Consider the following 17,570-nt stretch of genomic DNA (forward strand, 5'->3'; position numbering starts at 1 on the left):
TGTAAGCAGGCAGCAAATTTGCCTTCATTTTACATCTTTATTCTAGATCTTGTCATCACTGACAAATATATCACCTCCCAGTTTAAGAATCTGAAATTCTCTTATTTGACCATGTTCTATTCTCCCCTTTTTCTCTCCAAATCAGACCCTACTCTTTATCCACACAATTTTCTCCAAGGCCAACTTAGTCTTCCAACATGAAACCTTCACTGCTTATTTGCTAATATGATCTGATCTTTCCTTCTTCTGACTTCATATAGTATTTTTAATCATCTCTATTTTGCATTTACTATATGTCTCCCCATAGAATGTTATTAATCAGAATGGAGATTATGTTTTGTTCAAATTTTGCATAATTCTTAATGTCTACCATGGTATCCTGCTCAGAGGTACTTAATCGTTTGTTGACTTGAAGAAAATGAGTAGCTGAGTTGAGCTTCTGCTTTCATTATAGAATGAATCATTTCTACAATCAGTTTTTTACACAGAGTGATTTTATTACACTTCTGTGACAAAAATAGCAAGGAGCATGGTGTGCTTTAGGTAGCTGGTTGTTATTGTGGAGTAGGCTGAGTCCACTTTCTTCTCTTTTATATATAATTATGAGCCAATAGAGTCTAATAAAAGATGGAAATATGCCCTAAGCCTTGTAATTTTTTTTAACCTGTGCATCTGGTTTGTATAATATATCAATTCTACTAAGAGATATTCAAGATAGTTTAGACACATTTATAAAATACAAAAAGTACAAAGAAAATAACTGAGAGATAAAGATATTAAAATGCTAGAGATGGAAACAATGTTATGGAAACAAGGTCCCACTTAAGAATAATATATTTAGTTTCATTAAGAAACACCATATTTCAGCAGAAAAACTTGTCTAAAATGCTTTCTTTTAAGACCATATGTAAATGTCTATAAAATATTTTAATATTAATTATATATATGAAAAGCTTTCCTAAATTTATTAACATTATCTATGTTTTTGACAGCAATTGGTGACCAGGCCTTCTGCTGTGAATTATATGGTAGCTCCTATAACTGGTAATGATGTTGGAATCCGAAGAGCAGAAATTAAACAAGGAATTCGAGAAGTCATTTTGTGTAAAGATCAACATGGAAAAATTGGCCTTCGACTTAAGTCAATAGACAATGTGAGTATTTAGTTTTGTTTTTGTTTTTTTTCTGTTTTAGAGTTATGTCACATTGTGACATGGAGATTACCATGCTTGTCTTGAAATTTGGGCCAGTAAATTTAGGCTCTGATTATAGTCCCACTGATACACTGTTTAATTTCTGGGGATTTGCCTAGGTAAGTATCAGACTGGTAATTAGGGGATGAAGTCTTTGGCTATAGTAACCTATCAACTCTAGTGGGTTGGCTGTGTTGTTTGAATGCCAAATGTATATTTTCCTAAAAGGCTATTTTATGGAGAACTCGCACAAGGCCAAACCCTCATACAGAGGTCAGAAAAAGTGATACAAGGAAATTTTCAAGGTCTTTCTGAAGAACTTTGAGATTGATTTTGTGGCAGTGTTTGTTATGTCTCAATCAATCATGAACTGCCTTTATCAAAGGAGGTTCATGAGCAAAGCAGAATTGCAGTAGCTGAAGAGAAATGTGAGACATCTCCATTCCAGATGTTCATATACACTATTTGTGTCTGACTTGTGGTAGAGTCTTTTGAGCCCATATTAGTTTGACCACAGTTGGACCCATTGTAACTTGACCCCAACATAATTGTTGTCAGTTCGGTCCTCTTTGAGATTGAAGGACAACCAACCAGGCTTTTGTTTATTTAGTTGTTTCCAGTCATATCTGACTCTCAGTGACCTCTTTGGGGGTTTTCTAGGCAAAGTACAGGAGTGGTTTGCCACTTCCTTCTTAAGTTTATTTTATCTTTATTTATTTAAATTGAAGCTTTTGATTTTCAAAATATATGCAAGGATAATTTTTCAACAGTGACCCTTGCAAACCCTTGTGTTTGAATTTTCCCCTCTTATCCCTCACCCTCTCCCCTAGATGGCAAGTAATCCAATAATATATGTTTAACATGGTAAAACTACGTAAATTGAATATAGACATACATATTCATATAATATCTTGTTGCACAAGAAAAATTTCAGCTCGTTTTATAGATGAGGAAACTGAGGCAAACAGAGTTAAGTGATTTGCCCAGAGTCATATAGTAATTAAGTGTCTAAGGTTAGATTTGACTCCAGGTCTTTCTGATTTCATACCTGCACTCTAACCATTGACCCCTCTAGCTGCCCAAGCATTTATTAAACACTTAACTATTTATTAGGCAGTGTGCTGGATGCTAGGAATACAAAGCCAGAAATGAAAAACTCTCAAAAATCCCAAAAGAAGAATTATATGTCAGAGTTAATTATGACTTTTCACAAGATAAGAAAGCCTGAAAAATTATGACTGTTTCCACAAGATAAGAAAGCAATGAACCCAACAAAATGATACCAAGGATGACACTCTGGTTGTAAACATGGGGAACTGGGAAGATTGTGGTCTCCTTACTTTAATAGTAAAATTTGGAATAGGGGAGGTTTTTGGGGAAAAATAATGAGTTCAGTTTTAAACATGTTGAATTTAAGATGTCTGATAAGCAATTGCACATACAAGAGAAGAGAATCAGCAGAGAGATATTAGGATTGGATAAGTAGATCTGAGAATCATTGGCATAGAAATAATTGAATATATGGGAACTGATGAGATATTTAAATGAAATTGTATATAGAGAATAAGGCCCAGGACAGAACCCTCTAGGGACACTCATGGTTAGGGGGGCATGACTTGGATGAAGATCTAACAAAAGATAATGAAGAAAAGTGGTCATATAAGTAAGAGGAGAAGAAGTGAGTGTTCTGAAAACCTAGAGAAGAGAGTATCAACAAGAAGGTGAAATTGACAGAGGCTGCAGAGATAACTTTAGAGAGATATCTTTTGATTAAATATTAAGGATAAAAGCCAGACTGAAGTTAAGAAGAATAAAAAAAAAAGGAAATGGATATACCTATTGTAGATGGCCTTCTTTAGCCAGAAAAGACTAGGAGGAATAGAAGATGATAGTTATCTGGGATGGATAGATCCAGTGAGAGGTTTTTGAGGCTGTAGCACACATGGATATTTTTATATTCAGAAAGAAAATAGACAATGAGAAATTGAAGATATGTAGGGATGATAAAGGAGTCAATCTATTGGAGAAAATGGGATGGAAAAGAACCACTTATACATGTAGAAGGGGTTGTCTTTGCAAGAAAAGGGGCTACCTTAGGTGAGACAGGTGAAGGAGATAGTGGCAGAAACATCTGGGTGCCATGAGATAAGGCAAAAGGGAGAAGAGGGATCTCTAGGCAAGTGGATTCAGTTTTCTATAAAATTTGAAATAAGATTTTTAACTGAGACGGTGATGGGAGGAGGAGCCATGGAAGGTTTTAGGAGGGATGAAAAGGTTTGAAGGAGTCATTGGTGAATGTGGTAGTTATTTTGGAAGGTGTAAAAGGATTGTCTAGCTAAAATGAGGGCCTTATATAGATCAGTAGAAGACCCCATCAAAATTGTTGCATAATTATCTCTCATCTTTGTTCAGTAGAAGAAACAGTGAATGCTGGTAAGTGATTCAAGACTGAGGCTTGTCAGGACATAATCAGTGATATAGAGAACAAGACGGTGTAGAGCTGAACTAGTTCAGCAGGGAATCCATTTGGGGAGAGGAGAATATACTTAGTTCAAGGAAAAGTGTTCAGAGATAATGAGGGATTGAGGGATTGGAAGTTGTCCTTGATAGACAGAATTTGCTATTAGAAGGCAGAGTGAGAGGTTCAATGCCAAAAGATTGTGATCACATGAGGCAATTTCAGAATTCGTGCACATGGAAGGGTGGTTGGTTTATGGGTGATGGTGTGTCCATATTTGTGGCTGTGTGAAATAGGCTATAGAAAATGAGTAAGTTAAGGAATTGGGAGATTAGAGTGAAGGTGCCCTTAGTTTGACAGCAGAAAGAAGAGAAAGATTGTGAGTACTATATTGAACTTGAAGAAAGAAGGGGAGTGTCCTGGAGGTCCATAGACAACTGCTACCTGAATTTTTATTGATTGATAGTTGTAGATTGAGTTAGTACTGTACCAATATTACTTGAATAGTGTAGATTTTAAAGGTCTACATAATAAATGTCAACTACTATTCAGTTTTGAGGATCTGGGATTTCATTGGTATTTGTTATTTCTTCACTATCAATCTACTTCTATACCTTTAGTAGGCTTTCTTGATTGAAAAAAAAAATGTCTTCACATGGGAACTCATTGCAGGTTCACTAAACTTGCTCCATAACTCCACTAATACTTGGAGAACTCACTTTGTCTCTTGTTCTTTCTCTCGTGCATTTTTATTGTTGCTATAATTAAGGCACTCATAATTATTTGATATTATTAAGAAAGAAATAAGTGCTTATTACACAATGTATTATATCCTTTACACACTGGGCAAGAAATGGGGATAGGACTTTAGTTCATTTTTGAATTCTTTATAACTTTAATCTTATTTGATTAGGTATATTTTTAGAGTTGAAAAGATGAATGAATGCATAGCTACATATCTCAAATTTAATACCAAGGATGATACTCTGGTTGTAAACATGGGGAACTGGGAAGATTGTGGTCTCCTTACTTTAATAGTAATATTTGGAATAGGGGGGGTTTTCGGGGGAAAATAATGAGTCTTAAATTACAGAGAAAATTGCCAAATTTGAGTTGAATTACCCTTTTTATCCTCTTATCATTAAAAAAAAAAATGAGCACAGACACAGAGTATTAAAACCTGTTTGGTCTATAAACAAAATATAACCTTTCAGCCTCATAAAACCTTGAATTTATATTACTTCTTTCTTCTTTCCCCAAGTATTGTTAGAATATATAGTTACTGATAAATAGCAATAGAAATTCAGAGCATGATCAAATCATGCTTTAAGGAAGAGTCTTATGATCCAGTTCTCAGAATTCTACTTTCTGGTTTTATATCCTTCAATTACTTGTAAGTTATTTTTTCACTTTAATGAGAATAATTTGCCATGTTGCTTGCTATTTGTTTATAAAATATTTCTAGCATTTCTATCTTTTTCATTATTTAGGGTGTATTTGTTCAGCTAGTCCAGGCCAATTCTCCAGCATCTTTGGTTGGTCTGAGATTTGGTGACCAAGTTCTTCAAATTAATGGTGAAAATTGTGCAGGGTGGAGCTCTGATAAAGCTCATAAAGTTCTCAAACAGGCTTTTGGAGAGAAGATTACAATGACTATTCGGGACAGGTAAGACATTAGAAATCAGTAAGTTAGAAATGCTTATTTAAAACACTAAATAGCATTCTTCCCCCAACTTCTCAAGGATTTTGTGAGTATAGTTTCTTTTCAACAATTCATGTCATTATTTGGTTTTAGATAGTTTTCCTACAAGTTTTCCATGTTGTTTTATTTTTTTCTTAATAATATTGTTCTACTAAATTTCTATTGCTACTAAATTTTAAAAATGCTAGCTAGAACAAAATCCATTTTGAGTTTGCAACGTAGAGCAATTTCTATAGTATGATAATGTGGGGAAGGAAGGGGAGAAATAAGAAATAAGCATTTAAGTTCCTTCTATGTTTTAGGGACTATGCTAGGTGCTATACACATGTCATATTTGGTTTTCACAACTATCTTGTGAGATAGGTGGTGCTGTTATTCTCATTTATCAGTTGAGAATACTAAAGCAGAAAGAATTGAATGATTTGCCCATGGTTACTCAGCTTTGAAATGTCTCAGGTACCATTTGAACGTGCACATTATGATTTTAGGCCTAGCACTATATCCAAGTACTGCTATATTTTGATCTAGATATAATTTTAAAATGTAACTATAATGATACAGATAATAGGAACTAGTTGGAAGTTATAGTCATTCTATTTTTTTTTTTTTTATTAAATCAAATTAAAGCATCAGGGGCAGCGAGGTGGTGCAGTGGATAGAGTATCAGTCCTGAAGTCAGAAGTCAAATCTGGTTTCAGACATTTCCTAACTGTTTCACCTTGGGCAAGTTACTTAACTCCAATTATCATAGCCAAAAAAAAAAAATTAAAAAAAAAATCAAAGCATTATTACTTTGAAATATACATGACTCACAATTGAGTTTTTGTTTACTTACAGGGGTCATTATGGGATCTATTTTCAGATCAGACAGTAAGCATTTATTAAACACTTACTATGTACCAGGTGCTGTGCTATGTTTAGGGATACAAAAAGGCAAAAGACAGCCCCAGCCTTCAAGGAACTTAACAGTCCAGTGCAAGAGAAAACAGGCAAGCAAATACATACAATAGGCGAGGTATAAAGAAGATAATTATAAAAAAGGGAAGGCACTGGAATTAGGAGGAACTTAGGAAGTCTTCATGTAGATAATGGGGGTTTAACTAGAAATTGAAGGGAACCAGGATATAAAAGTAGAGGAGGGAATGCATTCAAAGTCTAGGGGATAGCCAATGAAAATGAGGCTGAAAAATATGTGGACTTTGGGATGTGGAAAGAGAGTGTAAAGTATAAGAGAGTTGGAAAAAGTGAGTGTGGGAGGTGATGTTAGCTTGTGGAGGGCTTTGAATGCCAAAAGAGGGTTTTATATTTGATTCTTGATGTGATAGAGAGCCACTGGAAGTTTATTAAATTGGGAGTGGCAGAGGGGTGACAGTTGAAAAACCACTTTGATTGATGGCTTGGAAAATGGATTGCAGTGGAGAAAAGCTTATTGCAGATAAACCATCCAGCAGGATATTGTAATGAAGTGTAGAGGATGAGGGCTCATAATAGGGTAGTGGTAATATCAGAGAGAAGGGGGTTATTTGAGAGATAATACAAAGATAAAATCAACAGCCTTGAGATAGGGATTGAATCCTTGAGAACTAATGAGATCAATAGGACAAATAGTAAAGAAAAGAGAAGAGGGCACAGAATCCCAAGGAATGTGACTCTGAGAAAGCAAAATTTTGAAGAAGAAGAACCTGACAAAGGAGTTGGAAAGAACAGTCCGAATGAGAAGTCAAAGAGGGTGATGCTCCAAAAACCTAGAGAGGAGAGACTTTCAAGAAGGTGAAAGTGAGTAATAGAGTCATAGGTTTCAGTGAAGTCAAGAATGAAGACTGAGAAAAGGTCAATGAATTTGGCAGCTAAGAAATTAGTAATTTTGGAGTTTGGTGGACTGGTGAGGCAAGAAACTAGATCATAAGACAATAAGAAGAGAGTAAGAGGAGGCACCTCTCATAGATGACCTTTTTGAGGAGTTTAGCTTCATAGGACAGAAGAGAAGTAGGAAGATAGTTAACAGGAATGAAAGGATCAAATTTTTTTTTTTTTTTTAAGGATAGGAGAGACATGGACATGTTAGATGGTAGGAAATAAGATGAGACAGAGAGACAAAGAGAGATTGATTAAAAATAAGTAAAAGAGTGGACATGAGTCAGGGACAGTTTTTGGGAGGAATTGAAATAGAATGGAGTCTCTGGAACAAGGGATTAGCTTTGGTGAGAAGTAAGAGCATTTTTTCATGTGAAACAGGTGAAGGAAGTGAGAGTGGCAGAAGACAGCTGAGTGATGAGATAAGGAAGAGAGGGAATTCATGGTGAATGGCTTAATTTTTTCTGTAAGATATGAAGCAAGGAGGGAAGAGAAAACTATGGGAAGCTCAAGGAGGGACTAAAAGGTTTGAAAAAAGCCTCTATGGAGAGAGGGATAGTGAGTTAATAAGAAAGGTATAGTAGCATTGCTTAGAAGCAGTGAAAACCCAGTTGAGGTTGTGTAACATAGAGAGTCCAGTCAGAATGTGTGATTTTTCTCTACTTTGTTCAGCAGCACATGTATAGGAGTGAAGGTATTAGATGGTGGGAGTGATCCAAGTCTGAGCCCCCTGCCTGAATATATTCAGTAATATGTTAAGGAGGCAAGGGATTAGTACAGATGAGAACTAATGAGGGCCACATATAGTGGGACTGTGACTTCCCTATTCTTAGAAGCTATACCTCTTTTATAAATTTTAGTTGCCATGTCCCACTTAATTCTTACAGATCTTGTGATCTAATAAAGCCCCAAATCTTTTTTTCAGAACTACTTTTTAGCCACTGCTCCCCATTTTGTACTCTCTCTAAGATGTAATGTACCTTCATCATTCCTGTGTTACTTCTATGCTTCTGATTTGCTCTATGAAAAGGTTCACCTTTTATAATCACTCCCAGCATAAAATCCTGTTCTTTCCTAATCATTTACAGTGTGGGGCAGAAGAGAACTATGGGTTTGGAGTCACATGACTTTAATTTGACTAGTGGCTTTACAGTCTTAATCAGTAAATATTAATTAAGGATCTACTATATGTCAGCAGTTGTGCTACTGAGGAGTCTACCCTCTAACTTGAGAGACAGTGGTGACAAAATGAATATAAAAAGGATAAATACCAAATAGTTTGAGGAAGGCACTCACTAGTAGTTGAGATCATAAAGCCTTCTTGGAGAAGAAGCTTGAGTATCATCTTGAAGGATTATCTCAGTCAGAGGTGAGGAGGGAGTGTTTTCCATTCATCCAGTGCAAAAAGATCAGAGGTATATAAGAAACAGAGGCTAGTTTGACTGGATTGCAGCATGTAGGACAAGAAATAATGTATACTGAGGCTGCAAAGATAGGTTGAGGCAAGATAGTGAAGAGTTTTAAGCCAAAAAACAAAAGGTTATATTGTATTCTAAAGGCAATAGGAAGCCACTGGAGTTATTGAATAGGAGAGTGTTGTGATCAAATATACACTAAAGAAAAATTAGTGGCATCAAGTGTGTAGGATGGACTGCATTGTAGAAGGAATTTTGAGGCAAGGAGGTCAAGTGAAACACTGATGCAGTCTAGCTAATAGGTGTTAAAGGGCCTGAACAAAGATGGTGACTGTGTAATTAGAGGGAAGGGATAGATGACAGATTGTGAAGATTGAAATAGCAAGTTTAGGCAGTAATTGGAAATGTGGGAGTAAAGTATATTGCCAAGGTTTCAAACCTGGAATCTGGAAAAATGGTTGTGTCTTTGATGTATTGAAGTTTAGAAAGAGGGATGGATTCAGTTTGGGCTGTATTAAAGTTTGAGTATTTTAACCTTTCTGAACTTCCATTTCCTAGTGTGCAGAATGAAGAGATTTATCCACTTTTTCTACTGAAGCTCATTCCACCCTCAAATTCTACAGCCAGCATTTTGTTTTTATTTTAACTAAGTTGCATTTATGTTTTCCCAAATTTTAAATTAGTAATGTCTGAATTAATCTGATCTTACTGTCATAAACTTTCAGTCATTTAATTTTTTTTTAATAATCTATCCTATTTATATTTAACATTGCATGAGTTTTAGCTATTGTTGCATTTGTTTATTGTCTGAACATAAAGTTCATACTTGAGAAAGGATAAATATTATACTGTTATTTTGTTAATATATTTAAAAGTTTATTTTAAAATAATTGGAATATTAGGTGTGTAAATCTAAATAAATGACATAATAGTTTATAAAAGTCTGATGGAATTCTAGGGTATCATTTATGAAAACAAAATTTTTGGAATTAGGAGATTTGCTTTTATATATATATATTTTTTTTTTTTTAAGACTATTTTCTACCTTGGAAGAGTTCATGCTTCTAGTAGTAAGTTAGGTTACTAGATCCATTTGGTAAACACTTAACATTAGAATGCAGAACATCACAGCTGGCAAGGACCTTAGATATAATCTAGTTCAATCTCCTCATTTTATAGATGAAGACTGTGTCTTAGAGAAGTGTCAAAGAAGCATTAAATATTAGAGCCAGGGTTCAAGTCCAGGTCTTCTGGCATTGAGTATAGTGATCTTAAGAAGGCCTATGATACAGGCAACTGTAAAAGATGCTTTGGGAGCTGTCTCTTCTTAGAAAGTCACTTAGATCACCATTTTACACAACTATTGCCATATATCCCAAGATGTTTTTATCCTCTAGCTTTAATACATGGAAGCTGCAATCTTTCTAAGTAAGAAGCTTCAAACAGGTTTTTGCCTTATGGCCTTCATTACAAGTATATGCTCTCACTTTTAAAAGGCTGGTTTGCTCATGTTTTAAAGTGCTGAGTAATTTTGTTGCTACAAAAACTTTTCTGAGAAGGTTGGAAGAGAAAAAGGCTCTAGGACATTAAAGTAATATTACTTGAAAACACTTTTGAGGAATATTCTCATCCCTGTCTAATAATTGGTTAAAAAGAATAACATTAGTGACCTGGAGTCAGGAATACTTAAATTAAAATCCAGTCTTTGACAATCAGTGCCTATGATCCTGAACAAGTCATTTGACTGCTGTCTATCTGCCTTTCTTCAACTGTAAAATGGGAATAATTGTATTTGCCTCCCAGGGTGGTGGTGAGGAGCAAGTAAGATAATATTTGTAAAGTGTTTAGGACAATGCTTGATTGTAGACAATGTTTCCTCTTTTAAGTGTTGTTATCAGGTACTAGTTTTTTCAAGAACTACTAAATTTCTAAAAAAGGATCACTTTATTAAAAGTACAGTTCATAATTTTTGTTCAAAGCATAAACTTCATGGATTCTGAGGGAAAAAAGATTTGAGCAAATTACATGCTCCTCTTGAATTTTCCATATTTTTTTGTGTCTGTTAGAGCCAGCATTCTTAATGAAACAAAAAGTCAAAAGTAACAATTAAGTTGAATACATTTAAAAATTAAAAGTTGATGGTTCATTTTGGTATTGCAGTTTTAGATGAAATTTTTTAGGTAGTGCTATAGCCCAAAAATTTATCTCAAATTTGAATATATACTACTAAAGACTTTTTTCCTGAAAATGTTTTCACAGACCATTTGAACGAACTATTACTATGCATAAGGATAGTACAGGACATGTTGGATTCATTTTTAAAAATGGAAAGATAACTTCTATAGTGAAAGACAGTTCTGCAGCAAGAAATGGTCTTCTCACCGAGCATAACATTTGTGAAATCAATGGTCAGAATGTAATTGGTCTGAAGGTAATGTGATATGTTTTTTCTTTACTGTTTTTATTTTATATATTTCCAAAAGTTTTCATGTACTTCTTTCTGAATGAATTGTTTTTATTGGTTCTAGAGAACAGGCCAATGCTGGTAAAATTTTGTAATGTCTATATATGTATATATTGGAAGGGAACAGGCCAATGCTGGTAAAATTTTGTAATATACATATATATATATATATATATATATATATATATATATGAAGGGGGATGTCACACTACACACACAACTCACTTTAATTTGGTCAGAAGTCCTGTGTCAACCAATTGGTTTTACAATTTTTAATGTTCATGTTAGATAGCAAATTGATGTATGTAATAGTTGTTGAATGATTAACAGGTATAGTTAACTTTAAAAACCTAAGTTTGAATTTAGAAATTCTAAAGTTCCTTTGGTGTATGTTAAAATGGCTAATGTATCTAAATGTCTTAGAAGAAAGGCTTTGGTAATAATATCTTAAGTTTTGTCAAAGGAAAACAAATTGTGATCTTATTTTTTAAGAAATTATCTTATGTGGTTCTGTATAATTCAGAATCACATACAAAGGATCAAGTACTGTATTGTGAAGTTAATTCAGATTAACAAACATTATTAAGCACACACATGTAATCTTTTGCTAGATGCAAGTAGTAGTGATAAAAATTGACATTGGAATTTCAGATTTTAGAAGGACCTATCATTCCCATAAAGGGAAGGAAGAGAACTTTGTAGCCAACTGTGATTTCAATTCAGTTGAGCCTCAATCTGATTTATTTCCTTTTTTGTTGTTTTAATAGGACTCTCAAGTTGCAGATATACTTTCAACATCTGGCACTGTAGTTACCATTACAATTATGCCTGCTTTCATCTTTGAACACATAATCAAAAGGTAAATGGAACAATCTCCAAATGAAAATCTTTTTTATAGTTCATAAATTATTTCAAGCTATATATTACAATTTCATGTATTTTAAGGACAGAATTAATCCTAGCTTCAATAGCTGTTAATCAAACTTCCCATTGTTCTCTTAAAGAAATCAGTAAAGATTACTACTATATAAGAATTCTTTTTTTTGCTTTCTTATCCCTCTTAATTGATCCTTCTCTTTATCCCAATCCTCCCTCTCCCCATCATCACATAAATAGCCTATAGTGGTGTCATATATGCTGTTGAAGAGCTAAGCAATTTAAAAGCTAGTTTTGATTTGTGGTTTGGCTTGGAGGGAATGGAAATGCTGACCACATGGGAAAATAGCTGTCTTTTTGCACTTGCAGACAACCATGTAGAGAAAAAGGGGAACAAAGAAAGGGTGTTACAAAGGAAATTTTACTTATTTTTGTTACTCCTAGACACTATGAAATTTGCTTATGCATCCTTGACTTAGTTGTTGATAAGGACCACTGGCCCTGATGTAAGGCATAGTAGACGTTTAACTCCTTGTAACATTGAGGATAAATGAAATGCTAGAAAAGCTGCACTAACTCTCCTCTGAAAATTGTGTATAAGGCCTTGGGAAAAGGGGGATGGTCAGTAGTAGGGAGAAACAAAGAGGAGATTATGTGGGATCAGAGCCCATTCATTCAGCATCTCAAAGAATAGCTTCAAAGTATTGGTAGCTCTGTTTTGCCCCTGACAGTTATGTCTTTGTAATTTATAACTCTTAATTTTGAGATCACTTTTTATTCAAAACTGCTTTTGAAGATTAAGTGTTATTTTTTTAAAAGTACTTTAAAAAGTTTTACTAATTGCTGTACTGGCAGTAATTTCACTAACTGTTGGCTGTTAATGGCCAAGATTGGATCTATTTTTTCCTCCTTTTATGTCAGTTATGTTCAAAGAACTTGGGGGAAAAACTTATTGTTTTTAAGATTGTATAGAGTAGGGTTCCTTCTCTTTATTCTGTTTCTTAAAATTGCAAATAAAATTACTTAGTAGTAAACAAGACTGGTAATGAGTCATCCCAGGCAGCCAGATTATGGCTCAGTGGATAGAATGCTAGACCTGGAATTAGGAAAAGCTGGGTTCATATCAGGTCTCAGACATCTCCTCACTGGACAAATCATCTCCTCAGACATCACCTCTGGGCAAATCATGTAACACGGATTGCCTTAATCCATTGGAGAAGGAAATGGCAAACAGGATATTTGCCAAGTTATTGGTATGATGTGGTCCACAGGGCCAAGAAGACTTGAATGGGACTGAAGAGCAACAAAAGAGTAATTCAGGCAAACACTGAATCCTGTGTATGTGTCCAGTGTTATAGTTAAAAGAGACATAAGGAAGTTAAAAGTCCAAGACTTCAGTCATTAACTAGAAAATCCCAAGGCTATGAGACAAATACAGATTTTTTAGTTTTTGCTTTTGGTTTGCCAGTTCTTTTCTACCATGGGGAAGGTGGTACTCAGTAGAGCTTGTCTAACGCTTGAGATTTTAATTTCTTAGCTTCTATAGTAAAAAGTTAATCCCTACCTTGTGACTCAGTTAGGTGTTAGGAATAAAATTAGAAGTCTTTAACCGTTTTGAAATCTATGTATAATATATAAATGTCACTCTTACAGGATGGCGTCAAGTGTTATGAAAAATCTAATGGATCATGCTATCCCAGAAGTTTAAAATTCAAGCTGTTGTATCTTTCATATATTGGAAACTCTGCTGAACTTGAGCAATTTATTCAGCATCTTCTGTATTAGACACATAAACCTTACTGGGAGCCAAGAAGCACATGCTGCATGAGAGCCTTTGTATTGTATTATGGCTGGGAATATTACTGTTTGACACAGTTTTGTGTTCAAGCTGTAAATTGTATTTGTAGCCTTATATTGGTTTTATAGATGTGAACCTTTCAAGAGTTTTGACTTTCACAGCATCAGGTTTCCAGTAGTTAAACTACTCTTTCTGTAAGCCATTATGGTTAAGATAACTAATACAGATTTTTAAAAAATGTTATAATCAGGTACCTGTATTTTAGATATTCTAGAAAGTAATATTGCTCCTCTTACTTTTCTTCTAGTGTATTTTTAATGCTTTGCTATTGTACCTCTAGAAAAACTTTTCTGCTAGTTCCAATTTTGTTTACAAAAATGCAATTAAGCAACCTTGGTTTCATTCCATATGAGCATTACAAATAGCAAAATGTAGAATTGCACAAAATTGTGATGATTTTATCTTTAATAATGTATAACTAATGCTTCAATTGTCGCCTTAACCATGTTAAAGGAAAGTTCTGAAATAAAAATCAAATAAATTGATTAACTCTTAACATGTTCACTTACTGTTTTAAAATCCATTACACATTTATAGTAATACTTATATCATTTCAGTTTAATTGTGAAGCAGTACTTGGGAAAAAGGGGATAGTCTGTAGTGGGGAGAAACGAAGGGGAGATTATGCCCATTCAGCATCTTAAAAAAAAAATGAATTCCTCTCTTTTATATACTTTCGCATTTGATATGCCTAATTATTTAAACATATTATAATTGAGTTTATCCTGGGTGAACAATTTCAGCTAAATATAAGTTGCAAACATTTTCAAAATTAGTTTTTTTTAATTAAGAAGTGAATTGATTTTTATACATTCTGAAACAAGCATTTCCTTTGTAGCAATGTTATTAAAAATCCAAAGTATTAATTTTTAATAACTAGGCTTCTGGAAGCCATTTACTTTCACTTTAACCTTTAAGTAGTCAGTTCAGAATATTGGAAAGTAGGGAAAAGAAACATCTTGCTTCATTTATGCCTTCATATTATGTCCAACGAATTACACACTTCTGAAGCTAAAGCTTCCTGAAAATTAATTACCAAGGAAACTTTACTGGGTAAATTATGAGTTGTTGTCAGAACTCTTAATAAATGAATGCATTTCTGTGAATTAAAGGCAAGAATTTAGTTTCAAAGATAACTGAAAATATTCTTTTCTAGCATTTCCATGCTCCCCACATTAAAAAATATTCCTTCAAAATACATATATATATATATATATATATATATATATATATATATATATACATTCCTTCAATTTCTTTGTTCTCATTGCTAAAACTGGCATTTAGAATAGTGGTGATAATGGGCATGCTTGCTTCATGAACTCTGATCTTGAACTGGGAAATTCTTAGAGATAAAGTTGCTAGTCATTTTAGGGAATGCTTTCTTTATTCCTATGCTCTGTAGTTTTTAACAAGAAAATATATAGGTACTATATTTTCTCAAAAGCCTTTTCAACATCAATTGAGGTAATCATATATAATTTTTGTTGGTTTTCATATTGACATGGCAAATTATGTGGATGGTTTTACTAATATTGAACCCACTTTGCATTCTTGGCACACTTGATTATAGTGTATATAATCCTTGCAATATATTGCTGTAAATGCACTGTTAATATTTTGTTCAAAATTTTTGCAGCAATAGTCATTAGGGAAATTGGTCTATAATTTTCTTTGTTTTAGCTCTTCCTTGTTTAAGTATATGCATCATATTTGTGTCATAAAAAAGTTTCTAAATAATTTATGTAGTATTAGAATTAATTATTCTTTAAACATTTGGTAGAATTCACTTGTGAACCCATCTTGCCCTGAAGATTTTTTTCTAGGGAATTTGTTAATGCTTGTTCAATTTCTTTTTCTGAGATGGCTTTCTATTTCCTGATCTAAATAATTTATATTTTCATAAATTCACTGAATTCAGACTGTCAAATTTGTCGGCATATTATTGGGTAAATATTTCCTAATAATTGCTTTGATTTCTTTGGATGCTATACCACTTGGTCCATATGCTTAGTATTGATGATGTACTTTCCTTCCTTGTTTAATTAGGTCTATTTTTGTTTTTGCTTTGTCTGAAATCAGGATTACTGCTCCTAAATTTTTTTTTTTTTTTACTTCAGCTAAACCATGAACAGTTGTGCTGTGTGTTTCAAGTGTGTTTCTTATAAATGACATATTGTAGGATTCTGGTTTTTGATCCACTTTGCTATTTGCCTCCATTTTATGGGAGAGTTCATCCCATTCACATTAATGATTATGATTACTACTACCTGTATATTTCCTTCTATCCTGTTTTTCCCTGTTTGTCCTTTACCCTTTCACTCTTTCCTTTCTCACCAATGTTTTGCTTCTGTCCATTTCTCCTAATCTTCCCTCTTCTATCAGTCTACCACACTCTCTTTGAGCTAATATAGATGTGATTCAAGTGATACTCATCATCCATCCTCCAATCTTCCCTTCCAATGTAATAGATTTTTCACATCTCCAGGTGTAAAATAATTTACAACATTCTACTTCTTTCTGTACCCAGTATATCCTTCTTTCTCATCACTTAATTTTTGTCGTTCCTTCAAAATTATCCATACTAGTCTTTAATCTATGTGTATTCCTTCTGGTTGTATACATAGTGATACAATTATTAAACATTATAATATTTTCCCATGTAGGGATGCAAATACTTCAGCTCTTTTGAATTCTTTATATTTTCTTTACCTTTTTATCTGTTTATATTTCTTAGGTCAGATTTTTTATTTAGTTCCCATCTTATGAAAATAAACTTGGAAGTCCTATTTTATTGAATGACCATTTTTTTCCTTTAAGCATGCTTAATTTCATCAGGTAGATGACCTTTGGTTGTAGTCCTAGTTCCTTTATCTTCTGGAATGCCATGTTCCATGCCCTCTGGTCCTTTAGTGTTGTGGCTGTCAGATCCTGTGTAATCCTAATTGCAACTCCTCCCTATTGTGGCTCCTTGTTTCTCTCTATCCACTTATGGTATTTTTTTCTTTTAATTTGGTTTCCTGAAATTTGGCTATAATGTTCCTTGGAGTCTTTTTGCAATCTCTTGTCTGAGATGATTGGTAGATTTTTCAATGTCTGTTTTGTCTTCTGGTTCCAGGATATCAGAGAAATTTTTCTTGATAAATTTTCTTGGAAGACATTGTCCTGCTTCTCCTTTTGATATAATTAAGGCTTTTAAATAGTCCAATTATTCTGATATTGACTTTCCTGGATGTATTTTCCAGGTTGGTATTCCCATGATGTGTTTTATGTTTTTGTCCATCTTTCAATTTTTTGAATTTGACTAATTCTTGATGTCTCATAGAGTCACTATCTTCCACTTGCCCAATTCTTTTTATGGTGGTGTTCTGTCCAGATTAGCTGTCTGGAGGATCTCAGTACCAGCCTGAGTCCTTGGTCTTAAAAGAGGAGTGATGAGGTGGGACTCACATGGATGGTCAAACATGGAGTCTGTTTATTCCAAATTCTCTCACCTTTATATGCCCTAAGGCCTTATATAACCAAAACACACTGTACACATGGGGGGGCCATATAAACAATTTGCTATTGTATATAGATGACTCTTTGCCACTTGGTTATCACTTTTAATTACAACACAGGTTGTCACTGCCACCTGACTTCTCTGGAAGACCAAGAGCCTAAGATGGGGAGCTGAACCAGACATTGTCAGCAGGTTGCCTCTGACCTAACCTCACCCAGCGTTTCCCCCACTATCTGTGGCTCTCTAAA

General features: G+C 34.0%; 1 protein-coding gene across 2 annotated transcripts in view; it reads left to right on the forward strand.

Annotated features, from left to right (window-relative positions):
- The window catches only part of SDCBP (syndecan binding protein), a 30,664-nt gene extending 16,348 nt beyond the window's left edge, over window positions 1–14,316 (forward strand). Inside the window, exons 5-9 of one of the 2 annotated variants that reach the window (XR_012484321.1) lie at window positions 993–1,154; window positions 5,142–5,317; window positions 10,882–11,143; window positions 11,810–11,945; window positions 13,616–14,316. Coding sequence is in view for 1 of the 2 variants with exons in the window: in XM_074278737.1 (XP_074134838.1) it covers window positions 993–1,154; window positions 5,142–5,317; window positions 10,882–11,053; window positions 11,854–11,945; window positions 13,616–13,670 (657 nt within the window). In the remaining variant the exon portion in view is untranslated. The remainder of the gene's footprint in view (window positions 1–992; window positions 1,155–5,141; window positions 5,318–10,881; window positions 11,144–11,809; window positions 11,946–13,615) is intronic. The other variant, XM_074278737.1, reaches the window with a different exon arrangement.
- The last annotated feature ends 3,254 nt before the right edge of the window (window positions 14,317–17,570 follow it).

Source organism: Sminthopsis crassicaudata, chromosome 1, assembly GCF_048593235.1.
Source record: "Sminthopsis crassicaudata isolate SCR6 chromosome 1, ASM4859323v1, whole genome shotgun sequence".
NCBI classification, from domain to species: Eukaryota; Metazoa; Chordata; class Mammalia; order Dasyuromorphia; family Dasyuridae; genus Sminthopsis; species Sminthopsis crassicaudata.